Source organism: Ctenopharyngodon idella, chromosome 3, assembly GCF_019924925.1.
Source record: "Ctenopharyngodon idella isolate HZGC_01 chromosome 3, HZGC01, whole genome shotgun sequence".
Classification (NCBI taxonomy): domain Eukaryota; kingdom Metazoa; phylum Chordata; class Actinopteri; order Cypriniformes; family Xenocyprididae; genus Ctenopharyngodon; species Ctenopharyngodon idella.
The window spans coordinates 345,469-363,141 of record NC_067222.1 but is presented as its reverse complement, the minus strand read 5'-3'; the positions used below and the strand labels follow the sequence as shown (position 1 = coordinate 363,141).

The 17,673-nt window shown below is 38.7% G+C and overlaps 1 protein-coding gene across 1 annotated transcript; it reads right to left on the bottom strand.

The window, feature by feature from the left end:
- Nucleotides 1-174: 174 nt before the first annotated feature.
- Nucleotides 175-12,405, bottom strand: LOC127510151 (CD276 antigen homolog). The gene is made up of 4 exons (XM_051889648.1): nt 12,283-12,405; nt 10,013-10,369; nt 413-514; nt 175-206 (listed from the first exon to the last, which is right to left on the bottom strand). The coding sequence occupies exons 1-4, from the start codon at nt 12,332-12,334 to the stop codon at nt 175-177; spliced, it is 543 nt and encodes a 180-aa protein (XP_051745608.1). The 5' UTR covers nt 12,335-12,405.
- Nucleotides 12,406-17,673: the final 5,268 nt, after the last annotated feature.

Here is a 17,673-nt window from a genome sequence, read left to right as displayed (position 1 = left end):
GGAGTAAAACAGAACTTGTCTGAATACAGAACTTGTTTATTCACTTTACCTAAAATTATTTTAATTATTTTGACATTTATTAAATATAATATTTGTTATATTGTTCTCATTTGGACAGAGTAAAATAAAATTATAGAGAAAACTAAATGATTTTCTGCAATAAATTAACTTTTGTTACTGAGTTCTCTGTACTGTACTTCCTTTTACTTCCACACATTGCACATATAAGACTGACATTGTGACTCACTCAGCCTTCATGTTGTAATGTTTGTGAGCTTTATATGACCATTGTTCATGATTTTGTGGTTGATTTACATCGTCAAAGCTCAATCAAAAGCTCTGTGTGTGGACAGTAAACCTGTACTTGATCCTCCTATTTATCACAGTAAAAACATATACCATTTGAACCAACCTGTATTTGGTGATCTGCAGTAGATCAGACAGCAGAGCAGAAGTGCAGATCCAGATGCAGTAATACAGAGAATCAACACCATTATGTGTGAAACTGAGAAACCTGAAACAGAGTTACATTTACAGACCCAAACACACATGCATTAAATATTATATGCCAGTAAACAGTAGGTTTAAGAAATTTGGTAGCACTTTATTTTACAGTACGTGTACTTTCCTGGTACATATATAGTCATTATGTTGTACATACAGGTAAAAGAGTGGTAACACAAGGTACTTACCTGACATGTATGTACATGAAAAGCATGGTACAAGATACTTCTTGAGTACTGGATGATATACTTTTGCGGTTCAACTTGCCTAATCTTTACAGGACAATAATTCACTTAATAGGGGTATTTTGATGACATACATACAGATCAGTAACACTACAACTGTACTTAGTATACTCCGTTGTCATGTGTCAAAAGCCTTGCTTAAAAGGACTACTTGATAAGTATTAACACTATGAAGTGCTGTATAGTTAGTGCAGTGTATCATTTTGGTAAGCACATTTGTTTCACAGTAAATAAGTAAGTGTCCGTTATTTGTGTCCACACTTGTCCGTAAGTACAACATAGTTACAGGGCTCCAGACAAAAAAAAAAAAATTCATTAAGGAGCCTATTGGGGGAAAAAACAGGTGCCAAAAAAAATTTAAGAGCCACACAATTAATGAACTTAAATTTTTAAATCACTTACTTTTAGTCATCCTGTTGTGTTTATTTATCTCCCCTTTACAGTTTCAGCATTTTCATCTTGTGATTTTTCTAGGAAATGAATGTCACTATTTTCACTTTCTGTTTTGTTTTTGGTTTTATTTTTGTTTTTGTTTTTTAACATGGCTGTTTAGTTTTTATAAATTATTTCAGTATTAACATTTATTTTAAGCAATGAAAAAATGTTTTTTAATGTTAGTTAACTATAATCTTTATATTGAATGATATGTGTCAAATAATGTTGTTAGTCTTTCCTTACTGAAGCTAAAACAGTTTACTTTGAATCAAATAAAAATAAATATAAATATAAATATATTACATTTGGTTTGTGTAACCAAATAACAAACAAGGGAAACTGATATGCAGACTTTGATTAATGAACAGGCCAAAATACAGCGGAACTCTTATTTTGAAATGCATGTGCTTTCCTTTTGCTGCTCATTCAAGTTTCAGATGAGGAAATTAATATTTCACTCGCAAATTAATATTTTTAGTCGCAAACGCGACCGTTTTAGGCGCAGTCTGGAGCCCTGTAGTTACCATTTATATACCACTAGTAAGTACAGTAATGTGTCTTACTAGTTACCACACATAAGTGTCTGTTATTTACCACACTTGTCTGTAAGTACAAAATATTTACCATGTACATACCATTAGTAAGTACAGTAATGTGTCTGTTAGTTACCATATACGGACACTATAAGTAAGTGCCTGTTATTACCCAACAGTACAAAGTAATTACCATGTATGTACCATTGAAAAGTACAGCAGTGTTTCTTATTAGTTTCCATGTACATACATGTCAGGTAAGTACCTTGTGTTACCACTCTTTTACCTGTATGTACAACATAATTACTATATATGTACCAGGAAAGTACACGTACTGTAAAATAAAGTGCTACCAGAAATTTTGTTGCCATTGAAATACCTTAAAATAAAGTAACAAAAACAAAAAGAGAAAAATCAAATCCATGTACTTCTGCCTAGTCTGTGTACTTCTGCGTCCATTCCTTTTTTAAATCAGAAATGAAATATGGAAAAATGCGGTTTCTTCCTTTTTTATTTTTATAACACTGAATTAGCAGATACAAGCTAATTTCCTTATGTAAGATTATTTTATTAAGAATAATATAAATGATATACAACCTGTTTTTTTTAATAGAAATGATAAATAATTTTTAGTGTTTTTGTGTCATACACACAGACGCTAAAGCGCCCTCTAGGGCCTTTTCCTCTGGCGTCCATAGAATGACTCGCATCAAAACTGTTGACTTATGTAATTGTATATGTTCTCTAATTGTATATGTTCTCTAATTGACTGTGATCTATTTTCATGAAGTGGGTGGAGTAACATACACAGGTGTGCAATCATTAATAAAATGGCCGCTGCTCTCTTGTGCGGGTGTGCAGGCTAAACGCCAGATAACGTCTGAGTTGTAAGTCTTTTAATCCTTCGTCATGCATTACCGGTTACCTAGCTCTAATTGAGATGGCAGCGCCAACAGGTTATGGGCCCAGTAAAGAGTTTGGGAACCGATGGAATCGTTTATGTTTCGACGGAGAGGAAAAGAATTATGAACTGTGGGAAACAAAGTTCCTGGCACATTTGCGTCTTCTGGGTTTGAAATCCACCATATTGGGTGAAGCCTCTGCCGTGGACGATGAGGGTGCGGAGGTGGAAGACGACAGTAAAAATGAGGAGGCATACGCAGTTCTGATCCAATTATTAGACGACAAGAGTATGTCGCTTGTGATGAGAGAGGCTGCGGATGATGGCAAAAAGGCGTTACAGATTTTGAGAGATCACTACGCTGGTAAGGGGAAGCCACGTGTGATAAGCTTGTATACGGAGTTGACATCTACTTCAGAAAGGTGTAAATGAAACCGTTACAGATTACATTATTCGTGCAGAGACTGCAATCACAGCATTGCGGAATGCGGGAGAGACTTTGAGCGACGATTTATTGACTGCCATGATTCTAAAGGGTTTGCCCGATACTTTCAAACCATTCTCTATTTTTATTACGCAGAGTGATGAAAAACTAACATTTGCCGACTTTAAAGCAAAACTGAGGAGCTATGAAAGCACAGAGAAGTTTGGCATTGCTGGTTCGGGAGAGGACAGCGTAATGAAAGTTAAAGGAAGGGACAATTGGAGTATGAGACTCACCTGTTACAACTGTGGCCAGAAAGGTCACAAAGCCGCGGAGTGCACGGTGGTTGCTGGGGAGCGCGGGGAACGGAGACAATGGTGTAGTTTCTGTAAAAGCACCTCACATAAAGACGTGCACTGTCGTCGAAGAAAGCGAGATAAAGTGAAGCAAACGGTGGATGAAGAGGAGGATCACACATTTGCGTTTATGGTGGAGCAGGTGAATAAAGTCCCGATTGGTGGAGTGGAAATGAAAGGCCTCATGGTGGATTCTGGAGCTACTAAACACATTGTTACGGACATTGAGAAGTTCGTGGATTTCGACTTAAGTTTCAAGCCTCAGAGCCACATTCTGGAGCTGGCTGATGGAGAACGGGCCAGTGGTATCGCGTTGAAGAAAGGTACCGCTAAATTGCGTTTGAGAAATAGCAATGGCCGCATTGTGGACATGATGTTGACGGAGGCACTTTACGTGCCATCATTTTCTCAAGACATCTTTTCCGTCAAAGCGGCAATTTCACACGGAGCGACAGTGATCTTCAAAGAGGGACAGAACCGACTCATTCACAAAAATGGTACAACTTTTGATATTCATATGTATGACAGACTGTTTTATTTGAGTACTGTTGCTAATGAGATTGATGAGTGTAACGCGTGCTATGATATTCAGACATGGCATGAAATACTGGGTCATTGTAATTATGATGATGTGTTAAAGTTGGAGAATGTTACAGATGAGATGAAAATTAGAGGTAAAACTGACAGATCCAATTTGAAATGTGAAGTGTGTGTAAAAGGCAAATTTGTTCAGAACAGAAATAGAGATCTGGATGAGAAAGCAAAAGATGCATTTGCACTTGTTCATGCAGATCTGGCTGGTCCTATAGAACCAGCAGGGAAAGATGGTTTCAGATTTGCCTTAGCATTCACAGATGATTATTCAGGAGCTGTGTTTACCTATTTTTTGAAGAACAAAAGTGACACCGTCGTAGCCACCGAGAAATTCATTGCTGATGTTGCACCATATGGTAAAATTAAATGTATAAGATCAGATAATGGAACAGAGTTTACATCTTCTGTATTTCAGTCATTGCTCAGCAAAAATGCTATTAGACATGAAACCTCAGCTCCTTATTCACCCCATCAAAATGGGACCGCTGAAAGAGCTTGGAGGACTTTGTTCGAAATGGCAAGATGTATGCTAATTGAGATTAAATTACCAAAGGAGTTGTGGACATATGCGGTACAGACCGCTGCTATAATTAGAAACAGATGTTATAATAGACGTCTGGGACAAACTCCATACTATCTGATAACTGGAAAAAAGCCTGACCTATCCAAAATGAGAGTGTTTGGGTTAGAGTGTTATGCATACAAGTATGACAAGAAAAAGTTGGATGCACGATGTGAAAAGGGTATATTTGTTGGTTATGACAAAAATAGCCCTGCTTATCTTGTTTTCTATCCAGACACAGGGAGAGTACTCAAGAGTAGACTGGTGAAGTTTGTCACAAAAAGTACAAATGAAAGGGATACTCAGACAGTGGAGGATGTGGATGAATATTTGGAATACAGGAAGGAGGTTGAAACCTTAGTACCAAAACTAGACAGGACTAAAGTAATTCCACAAGAAGTTAAAGATGAGGGTGAAGTCAGTACAAAGGGTGAAAAAGAGAGTGATCTAGGTACTAGATATCCAAAAAGAGAAAGAAGACCCCCCCCAGTACTTTGCAGACTATGATTATGAGGTTAAAGATGATGCAGATCAGCCATTGACTATTGACTATTGCTATCGTGTTGCATGTGATGTTCCCCAGACACTGAAGGAAGCCTTAGGCTCTTTAAAATCAGAGCAGTGGGTTGAAGCTATGGAAGATGAGATGAACTCTCTGAAAGAGAATAATACTTTCACATTAACAACCCTACCAGAAGGTAAACGGGCAGTAGGGGGAAGATGGGTTTATGCTTTAAAGGAAAATCCTGATGGGAGAGTATATAAGCCAGGTATGTGGCAAAGGGTTATAGTCAAGTGGCAGGTATTGATTATAATGAGACATTTTCACCTACTGCTGATATGGCTTCAGTACGTGTTTTAATGCAGCTTGCAGCACAATATAATTTGAAGTTACATCAGATGGATGTTAAAACTGCATATCTGCATGCTCCTATAGATTGTGAAATTTATATAAAGCAACCTGAAGGATTTGAAGTTGAGTCAAAAACAGGAGAAGAATTGGTATGTAAGCTCAATAAATCACTGTATGGTCTGAAACAATCAGGACGAAATTGGAACAAGATGTTGCATGATTTCTTAATTGAAAATGATTTTGTTCAAAACTCAGCAGATTATTGTGTTTACAGTAAACAAACTGACAAAGAAAGAGTCATACTGATTATTTGGGTTGATGATCTTATTATTGCAGCGAGTAATGATCAAATACTCAGAGATGTGAAGGAAATGTTGGGAATTAAATTCAAAGTTAAAGATCTGGGAAAACTTCGACATTTCTTAGGCATTGACTTTACGCAAGAACATGGTAAAGTAAAAATGAATCAGGAAAGATACATTTTAAAAATTTTGGAGAGATTTGATATGACTCACTGCAAACCAAGATCAACCCCATGTGAAATCAAAGTAAAATTTAACAATGATGGCGAACCTGTTGACCTAAAGAGGTATCGAGAAGTGATTGGCAGTTTAATCTATATGATGACAAGTACTCGCTCAGATTTGAGCTTCATTGTTAGTAAATTGTCACAATATCTAAGGGCACCAAAAGAACAACATTGGGTGGCTGCTAAACATGTGTTGAGGTATTTGAAAGGTACAGCAGACTTGGAATTATGTTATAAGAGAAGTGATGTAAATCTGAAACTTGTAGCTTATAGCGATGCAGACTGGGCAGCAGACTTGAATGACAGGCATAGTATTACTGGCTACTGTTTCAGTTTGTCTAAGAATGGGCCTGTTATTTCTTGGAAGTCTAAGAAACAACAAACTGTTGCTTTATCCACATGTGAAGCTGAATACATGGCTTTATCAGCTACTGCACAAGAAAGCTTGTATCTGACCAATCTAATCAATGGAATGGACAATGTACTTGAATATGCACCAGTGACTATTTTTGAGGACAATCAGGGTGCTATTGCACTTTCAAAGAATCCGGTGTGTCGACAAAGGTGTAAGCATATTGACATAAGGTATCATTTTGTCCGATCTGTACTGAATGAAGGCAAAATAATTCTTCATTATTGTCCTACAGTTGATATGGTGGCAGACATTTTAACAAAATCTGTGTCTAAAGCTAAAATGGATAAATTTATGTGTTTTTTATTTGTAGTGTGAAGAATTAATTGTAATTCGGAAATGCATGTATGTGATGCACTGTGTTATATTCTGTCAATTTAAGAACAAGTGGGGGTGTTGACTTATGTAATTGTATATGTTCTCTAATTGTATATGTTCTCTAATTGACTGTGATCTATTTTCATGAAGTGGGTGGAGTAACATACACAGGTGTGCAATCATTAATAAAATGGCAGCTGCTCTCTTGTGTGGGTGTGCAGGCTAAACGCCAGATAATGTCTGAGTTGTAAGTCTTTTAATCCTTCGTCATGCATTACCGGTTACCTAGCTCTAATTGAGATGGCAGCGCCAACAAAAACACCTAAAAAAAGATGACATTGCTTAATTTTCATTCTGATTCATTAAATTATTATTATTATTTTTTTTTTACATTTACATGTAACCTAAACATGACCATTTCTAAACCTTAGCTCTTGTTTAGTGCTCCAACACATTATCGATCATTATTCGATCCCGTCCCTTTGCTTTTCACCCTGTCTTATATGAATAAAGGCCAAAACAACATCTAAATTACTGTGACTTATTTGTCTGGCTGTTAGGTTTATAGGCCATAGCCTTATTGTTGTATATTACCTGTGTTTGATGTTACCTGCCTATTCCTTGAGATTAAACTACGTTATCTTCCTTGAACCTGCCTTCCTCGTCTTCCTTGGAGAACATTTGTAACAGAATACCAGAGTTTTTTGTTCACGAAAAAATTCATCAGTGTTGCACTCGCCTGCCCCTGCGACGACGAAACCCTGAAGTTGTTGTTCTGGATCGGGGCCAACTACCATCGTCCCGTGGACCTCCCAGACACCTCCGGACTCAGCTGGATGGAATTTATCATCAGGTGTCTGGAGAGTGTTCGTCCCCGATCCAGAGCACAGCCAGACCCAGAGCCCGCATCTTCTCCACGGACCGCGGAGTACTCGTGCGAGCCCCCCGCAGACGGAGAGTTACCACCGGCAGCTACAGGTCAGCCAGATCCCGAGACCCAGAGGACAGAGGTGACCCGCGCCCCGGAATTGGAACTCCACCTGACGTCTGACCAGGGGTGTGAGCCCACGACATCTGCTGACGAGGGAGAAACGACTACGGAGAGGGAGGACTGGCTGATTGGCGATGAGTCGATTCCCACCGAAACCCACCCATCATGTTCATCATCATCATTTGACAAGGACATTTCTATGGACTGTTTTTCCTTTACAGACCCTCTACCTATGCTGTCAACACCTTGCTCAGCCAGTCCCCCTGTACCATCGCTGCTGGATATCATCTGCCCTGCGCCATCTCCGGGGAACCCCTGTGACGTCGAGCCGCAGGTCACACTCCCACCAGCAGCACTAAGGCCAGAGCTTTCGGTGGCTTCGCCTCCAGCTGCCGACCTCGTCGCTCCATCTCGGCCCATCGACCTGCCGGCTCCATCCAGGCTCCACCCATCTACGGTTCCGCGGGAGACCCTCCGACTGACGGCTCCTCTGGTCTCCCTCGTCCAGCCGGCTCCCCCTTGGTCAGTCGTCACTCCTCTTCTGCAGAGGACTTACGGGACGTCCGTTACACTCCGTCCCTCCACCCCTTCAGCTACAGAGGGCTCCTCTTTCCCCTCGGAGTCGCCTCTGTCCTTGGTCGAGCCGACGTCACCGCAGCCCTCGGGATTTCCAGCTCCACCTCCGCCGGTCGTCGCCAGTACATCGCCGCGGTCTCCCAGGCCAGCAACGTCGCGGGAGTTCACCAGCTCTCCGTCTGCGCCCCGGAATACACCTGCCGAGTCTCAGTCGGTCGTCCCCCAGATGCCGTCAGTCCACTCTACATCATCTGGACTCGGCCCTTCATCAACTCAGCCGTGGACTGTCTGATCTGGGGAGCTCTGGGTCTGTGCTAGCGGTCTACCACCATCAACGCCGCCGGGGGATCGTCATCCTCCCTTCATCACTCCATCACCTTCACTGCGTCCACCTCCAGAGCCCCCTCCGGCCACCCCTATGATGTTACTCCACGGTGCGAGGACGCGCCTTGCCGGAGGGGGGAGCTAATGTTACATTCACCATCTCGTCCTGTTTGTTATTAACTGTCACGTGATCCTTTGTTTTCTGTTCCTGCCACTCATCATTCACCATGGACACTGATTACACTCACAGCTGTTCGTCATTAGTATTGTGTATTTAAGTTCCTCCCTGTCTTCAGTCTAGCGTCCGGTATTGTTGTATGTTACCTGTGTTTGATGTTACCTGACTATTTCTTAAGATTAAACTACGTTATTTTCCCTGAACCTGCCTTCCTCAGAGAACATTTGTAACATCATGATGACAAAATTTTACCCCAATAATATGTAATATTCATGAAGACAAAATTCCCTTGCCCTTTGCCTCACATTGAAAGCAAGGCATTACGGCCGAGTCGCTGGACATTAACGCTTTACGTGGCTTAATCCTATAGCCTACTAAAACAACAATCAGGGAGAAACTATTTTCTCACAATGTTTCTTGTCATCAACAGCATCTACTGCTAAGAAAATGACAACATAAAGTAGAAGGACAATATTTTTATGTTAAGCATTATTAACGGTTTTCTAGAAGTGGAAAACACTGGACGTGTGGATTGCCTTCATATTCGCCCTGACCTGCTTGTCTAAAGCTTTATTGGTCGTTTAATATCACAATCTTAATGCATTAAGCATTTTCTTTATAACGGGGTTATTTTCTAGGAAAATGCTTAATGTGTAATTAATTGCATTCATAGTGTGGGCTCATCTGAGCTTTACTTATAAGGTGTGTACTGACTTTGCTGTTCCAATATCACTGTCTTAGTAGTACATTAAGCCACATTAAGCATTTTTCATGTTAAGAATGTCCCGCTTCACTGGGTGCATTTGCCGCCAGTAGCCTAGGCTATAGCATTTAGCACCATTTTGGGACAGCAAAGCCTTACAGTTTTAAAATGAAGTCATTTGTTTCAGAGACATTGCTCTCAAAAGTGTGGGTGAAAATCATTTTACAAAAGAAAACTTGTAAATTGACATTTTCTCGACTTTAATCTGTCCATTTTTTTATTTTGGTTTATAACGAAATAAACAAATCTGAAAAGAAGTCAATATTTATTTTGTGCACATTTGTGTATTCCGTTTTAACTTAAATTTTGGCATTCAACATAGCATTTAAAAATACAACAACCGTTCTTTTTTTTGTTTTTCTTTACGTGGTTAAAAAAAAAAAGAGGAATGAACGCAAAAGTACACAGACCCAAAACACTTAAGAACGTTAAAACACTTACAATAATTTTAAAGAAATTTCCTTCTACCATTTTTTATGACATATTTGTATGTTTTTGTCTGCATGTTACTCACCCAGTCTCTCCAGTACTACAGTTGCACTGAATGAAAGTTCTCCAGCAAACACTTGACACATGTAAACTCCTTTATCCTCAGTTCTGACTCTCTTCAGTCTGAAAGAGAAGTTTCCTTTGGGGATTTCATCAGTGAAGAATTCAACCCTGTCTCTGTATTGTTCATCTGATGATTCTGGTAAAGTCTTATTGTTTAGGTAGAGCAGAACCAGAAGATCTTCATCTTCATCTGTTTTCTTCCATGAAACCTCTTCAATGTGTTCAGGTGGGATGTGAGAGTCTACAGAGCAGCTCAGAGTGACGTCCTCACCCACAGACGCAGATATGGACACATCTGAGCCTGATACTAGCAAACTCTCTGGGGAGAAAAAAAAAAACATGAAATATTTTAGTATAAAGCCCTCAGAGTATTCTTTTGAAATATTTCACATGGAGTTCATACTCACCAACATCTTTTATTTAAATCTCTCTTATTACAAACCTGACTGACTTTATTTCAATGGTGACATAAAACCAAACTATTACTTTCAACAAAACATCAACATCTAAACCTCTGTTAATTCTCAAAAAGAACTGTAGATAAATGACAGAAGTAAAGTCAGTCTGTTTGTAATAAAAGAGATGTAATGTATTTTCAGTTGATTTCATCTAAGGCTGTGTCTGGAAGTCAGTTGTAGTTTTTGTGTTTCTCTTTCTTTTAGTGATTAAGCTCATTATCATCAGGAGTCTTCAATAATCAAGCAATCTTCACTTAATTAACCACTTAAGTATCTAATTAACTCTAACACTGCTTTAGTGTTACTGGTGGTTCCCATATGAACACTGAGCAGTGATAATTTAACACTAGGGAATGTACTGTGGTAAGTTTTTCCTTATTATTTTTCCTGTTATAAACGAAATTTCTGCTTTTATATATGTTCAAACAAATTGTGGTAATGATAGTTTAACAGAGCTGTTTTTCATAAGAAAGAAATGCTTTAAAAATTTGTTTATATAACATAACCTAAAGGCATTACAGTAAAACCAAATGAATGTGTGTAACATTAACCCACTGGAAACTGAGTTGAAGAGGCCATGTGCAATTTATTGAAATAATGAAACAAATACAAAAACTAAACAAGACGATGACTTGACTTGACTTCAGAAGCATAAAATTCAATTTCTTCTTTTATCTTTAGTTGATTTCATCAATAGCTATGGCTTGAAGTCAGTTTATACTACTATACTACTACTACTACTAATACATTCTATTTATATAGTGCCTTTCAAGAACCCAAGGACACATATACAATATACAATCAGGAAACAAGACAGACAAGACCATAACCAAAGTAAGCATGGATCTGAAACTGAAAGTAGAGCAGTTGAGTTTTGAATTATAGTAGTCAACAATTAAAGTGGATCAAAACCTTTCATCAAAGTTGTCCTAAAACCTTCTTCTTAGGACAACTTATTTCTTAGGACAACTTTGATGAACTTTTTTGATCCACTTCAACTGTTGACTAGTTGCAAGTGAACTGGTTGGACTTCCTGGTTGGATCATGGGTTTCTCAATGGGATGGGCACTTCCAGGGTTGCTTATTTAAAAGTGTGGAAAGAACCTTTTCTTTGTTCAGGTGTCCCCACCCCCCACCCACACACAAACAACCCCAACCGTGTGCTGTTTAAGCAAATTTACTTTGCTCTTTGTAAGATAGAACAAATTTATGCTGAGAAAAGTGTTTGCAAATATTTTTCACATATTTTCTTTAACTGTATTCACATACTTGTAAACAGTACCCCAATTCCTGTTATTTGGATTAATGAAAGACACTCTTGGATTATCCTGATTTATGCCTATGCCATTCTATCACCTCCCTTGGTCCCTAATGGCCTACACTACGACAGTGAAATAACAGAAACGGATGAATCTAAGAAAAAGGTACCACAGGTGTACCATTGTAAAGAACTCTAAGAATTACAACACAAGAAATAAATCAGGAAAAAAAATCTGTGGACAGAAACCTCATTGTCATCTCCTGAAGTAAATCAACACATAAAACATCTTAAATTTTCGAGCAGAAACATGTTTAACGTAACGAGTAAAGCAGGAGAGATTCATCTAACTCTTAATATTTACAGACTATAACATAAACCTATAAACTTGAAATTATGCAGTGCTCAAAACATGACACATATGAAACAAATTCAGCCCCTTGTGTTGACAATTGTGTTGACAATTAATTTTGTGCTTCCCCCCCTCTGAATTACCATAAAAAATACTTTACATACCGACAGATAGAACTGGAATTACAGCCACAAAAGCCAACATAAGCAGGTCCATGTTAAGTTGAAAATATTGGATTATAAAGTGAAGCTCTGTAAGTGAGCGATCAGGAACATGAAGTCAATATGTTGGAATCAGTTTTACTTTCTTCCTTTTAGTAGAGGAAGATCTGCAGTTAATCTGGAAAAACCAGTTCTGATTAAGATGAAAAAAAAAAGTTCTCTTTGCATAACCTTTCTATTCTTTCTATTCTATTCTATCCCAGCCGTTACGGATATGGTTTTGTTTTCCACTGGGAGGCTGATAACTGAGCTCTTTCCCACATAGCAAGTGATCTTGGTCTTGGCAACTGATCTTGTCGGCAATGGCAGAGCTGGGTCATGTGTGGCAAAGGTGGTGCAGCATGGATCACGGCAAACAACATGAGGCCCGATTGTTGGTGGGAGGAGTGTGGCCCAGATTAATCCACTGATCACCCTGCTAACAGATTTTTGTTATGAGAACATTCTTCAAATATTCAGTGTTGGTTTAGGGAACATAAAAAATGTCCAGTTTTCTTGACATTAGAGGAATATGTTTTAAAATGTATGATGTTCCTCAAACGTTTTTTTTTCAACTTAATTTTGATTAACAGTTCAACATTGTTTCAATCTTTCATTCAAACACCTGCTGTGAACAAGCACTGAAAGAAAGAGAAATAAGAACCCAAACTACAACTTTCTTTAGCCACAGCCTTAGATGAAATCAACTAAAGATAAATGACATTAAATCTCTGAAGATCTGATTAAATGATGACGATGCTAATACCTGCAGATACCATCTAGACAGCTCATCAAATTCAGTGGCTGTAACTAAAAATAATAAGAACTGTAAAATGTAGATTAGACAAATAAATAAAACAGATGATGAAAATAAATGACTTCAAAATAGGATGGCTTGAGGGTGAGTAAATCTTGGGTTAATTTATCATTTTAAAGTGAACTAATCCTTTAAGTGAACTAATTTCTTTCAGCTAGTTGTCTGGTAGTGTCGTATGTTAAGCCCAGGATACACTGCACAATTTTTGGCTGTTCCAGTCGAAAGATTGCCATCGTGAAAGAAACGTGGCGATTTCTGTGATCGTGGCTCAATCGGTGGTCCTATGTCATACAGTGAGAGAGGTTCAAAGACGGCCATTTCCCCAGTTTTGTGACCAAAGATAGCCTACAATAATTTTCTGACACTGTCAGAAATTCAGCGTGATCAACGCACAGTGTGTTTGGTGTTATGACCTACATCTAACAGCCAATAAAAATGCAATTTTCTGATAATTTACTCACCCCCATGTCATCTAAGATGTTCATGTCCTCCTTTCTGCAGTCGAAAAGAAATTAAGGTTTTTGATGAAAACATTCCAGGATTTTTCTCCATATAGTGGACTTCAATGGCCTCCAAACGGTTGAAGGTCAAAATTACAGTTTCAGTGCAGCTTCAAAGGGCTTTAAACGATACCAGACGATAAATAAGGGTCTTATGTAGAGAAATGATCAGTTATTTTCGAAAAAAAAAATACAAATGTATATGCTTTATAAACACAAGTGATTGCCTTGTACGTGCTCATCGGCCATCTTTAAAACAATGTAGTGAATTTGTCTCAGATCGGGTTGAGCGACACAAATGTCAAGATTCACCAGTAGAGAAATACAAACACAGATCCTCTGGAGTAAAAAAAAAAAAAAAGACTGATAATTCATTTGTAAAGCACAGGGTTTGGTGACCTCTTTCAAAGTACCGTTTTTTTGTGTGTCTGTATTATTTAAGTTTCTTATAATCAAACAAAAAGCATTCAGATTTTGGTACAGCTTGTATGTAAATGTGGCATGTTCTAAAAAAATGTGAATTTATTCATCTTTGAGTATTTAGTAGTTAAATATGAGGGAGCTAAACATGTTTTGCAAATGTTATGTGGCTATTGCATCTGTGATCAGGCTTAATGTTTTATGAACAGGCTGTTTTTACTTTTTACTATTGATGACCATTTTTTTCCCATCTGAAAATAAATCCGCTTGTGTTTGTGTTTTTATTCTGATAATGTCTTAGGATATGTAGCCAACATTTCTGTTTTTGCTAGTGTTGATGTTAAGTAGAATTGGTTGTGCCACATGTAAATCTATGCAAATATTTTTTGTGAATAAACCAGCAGTGTCTGAATTGTTAGTTTATGTTTGTGTGAGTGCAGTCCAATAATAGCAAATGTTGAGAGAATATATTCTACTGAATTTTTCAAGCTCATCAGATATGGAAAAAAAATCTTTCTGCTTGAAAAGCCAGGCTGACAGTGCCCTTCACATGATGGAGGCCAAACTCCTCTGTGACATGAACGAGAGCGGCACTGACCTTTCAAGGAGCTATGCAGCGCAACCGTCCTCACTCTGTGTGCCACACAGTTGACGGCCCAAACAATGGGTCACATCGTGGTTACCCAGGTGAAAAAAAGTACACTTCTATAATGTACTTAAAGTGCTCTATTTTCGCGCACTAATTTTGTACTTAGTATACTAAAAATACTTCTTTAGTACTTCTTAAGATTATCTTAAGAACATCTAAGTGTACTCAACTGTGCTATTTTGAGACAGCATGAAATATGAACTAAAATGTGCTTTTAATATACTATCTCTGTATTTAAAAAATATATTTAGTTACCACTTGTAGTACACTATGGGTTCAAATGCACTATAAGTGGTATCTAAATACATTTTTTAAATATAGAGATAGTATAGTAAAAGCACATTAGTTCATATTTCATACTGTCTCAAAATAGCACAGTTGAGTACACTTAGATGTTCTTAAGATGATCTTAAGAAGTACTAAAGAAGAATTTTTAGTATATTAAATACAAAATTAGCGCACGAAAATAGAGCACTTTAAGTATATTATAGAAATGTACTTTTTTTTTTCACCTGGGTAATTTGGTGGTCCTCGAGCGCCACCTCTAGATAAATCTAACCAAGATCAAGGATGCTGACAAGACAACCCTCCTCGACTCCCTTGAGTTTATTTAGTTCCACAGTGGATGGCTTTGCTGAGTGCTTCAAAGCAGTGCAGAAGACATCACAAGTGACGTGCCATTTTCTGCCAAAGTGAGTGAGTTCCTCTGGTACTTCAAGTCACCCTAAATCGTTGTTGATTTAGCAGCATCCCAAGCTGGCTCCTGCACCCGCTCAGCCCCAGCAAAGGCGGAACCCGAGGTAAAGCAGTGGTTCCGTCCAGCAAAGTGCTACCTTCCCAGGTGCCAGGGACCCTGCCCTAAGCTAGAGCTGGTACCTGAGCCACCGAAAGCAGCCCTGATATTTTGAGCACAAGGAGGAGGAGGCTAAGTCCCACTGAGCCTGAAAAGCTAATCAAAATGACCATATATTCACCTCCAAACCCCCTGTTCAGGTCCCCTGTTCAGTTGTTGCGTGAAGCGCTTTCATTGCATTGAAACGTCAAAATGACTAAAAACGCTGTATTCTGCTGGCAGGCCATTAGATGGCAATGAAACGCTATAAGGCCCCGGTATACTTCAAACAAAATCGAAGAACGAACTGATGTGATGTCATTTCGAACAAAATCAGGCCAAAACGAAGTTCGTTTTGTGTTCTTTTTGGAAGTTCGAAACGACTTGCCAGTTGCAAAACACCTTCGTACTACCATTGGTCAGTGATGATAACATAATAGGAGGTGTGCGCCGAGGCTCCGCCTTCACTCGCTTTGACTCATTTTGTGTGTTTGAGTTCGTCGAGGTAAGATCTCCACGGGTGAAAACATGAACACACTGGATAGCCGCTTTATAGTAAAAAATGAAGTTGTGCTTGTAAGTTGTGCCTGTTTTTCATGTCTGATACTGTAAAGCTGCTTGATTTTAAGCAATTTATTGAATAAAGTGCTATATGAAGACGTGACGTGACTGGAGTGTTAATTTGCAGAGCTTGTGCTAACATACCCATGTTGTTATGATCAGACGCTTTTCTTATGCTTTCTATGTTTTCTCATTTTTGTTGTGTTTATTTTGTTACTGAGAAGAAAGTGCACGGCACATATTTACATCTAACTCTCAGCAGTGTGGGTGGCGTCAGATGTTCGTTTACAGTATATCGGTGGTCACGCATTTCGAACTTCGTTTTACCCCTAAACGAAGAACGAAAACGAACTTTGTTTGAAGTATACCGGGGCCTATAGGCTGAACATGTAATGTGCATGTGCATGACGTCATCGTTTTCACAGATACATGTTTTTGTTGTTTACAAGTGTTGTGTTGTTCGTCTCAATAACCAGTCTGTATCGTTGTTATCTCAACTTTTATTAACACACTCTCAACTACATGATCGCTCTCGTAACTCTCATGATCACTCTCTCTTCCGACCCCCGTTCTCGCGATATCACTACACTACATCCCTCCCTTTGTTAGTATTACAGAACTTATATTGTCAAATAACAAATTACTTTTGTTTCAACCCCTTTGTTACGGTTACTCTGAACACAATATACTACTATATTGTTTCAATCCAAACTGACTAAACAGTCAACATACAACATACATTTACATAATCATGTCCTTGAAACGAGCAGGTTTCTTAATCACTCTACCACTACGGGTAGTCAAAGGCTTGCTAACAGTGTGTGGTACTGTAACAGAAGAACTCTGTGGCTCTTTTGAGGAATCTGACTTGACCACTGTCTCTTGAGTTCCTTGATCGCTTTGTATTTCTGCAGGTTCTGGTATGTTAATCTCCAGCTGAACAGGAACATGACGAATGTGCTTCACATTTCTCACAATCCTAGAGCCATCCTCTACATTGACCATTTCAAAGGAATTGTCCGATGTGTGCCTCAGCAGTACATAGCGAGTATCTCTATACTTAGAGTCAAGCTTGCCATCTTCCATACTCACCACATATACAACATCTCTTAACTTAAAGTTGTGTTCTTTGGCTTGTCTTGTCATGTCTGCGTACTGTTTCATTTTTCTCATTGTAGCTTTTATGATGACTTTCAATGTCATTTGTTTCTCTTTTGTCTGTTATGAGACTAGGCAACTTCGTACGCACATCTTGTCCAAACATCAGATAAGCTGGTGTCTCACCCGATGCTCTATGTGGTGTGGATCGATAGGCAAGAAGAATCTTTGAGAGATCTTCTCTCCAATTCCTTCCCTCACTTTTAGCTGCTTTGAAAGCTTTCTTCAAGTAACGATGAAATCTTTCTATTTTACCGTTACTTTTGGGTAGTAAGGTGAGGCCTTAATGTGCTTAACTCCACTAGTTCTCAGAAATGCTTGAAGACTTTACCGACAAATTGCTTCCCGTTGTCAGTGACTACTTCCAAGGGCGAATATTCTCATTATTTCCTTGGTAACGGTCTCAGAAGTTATGTCG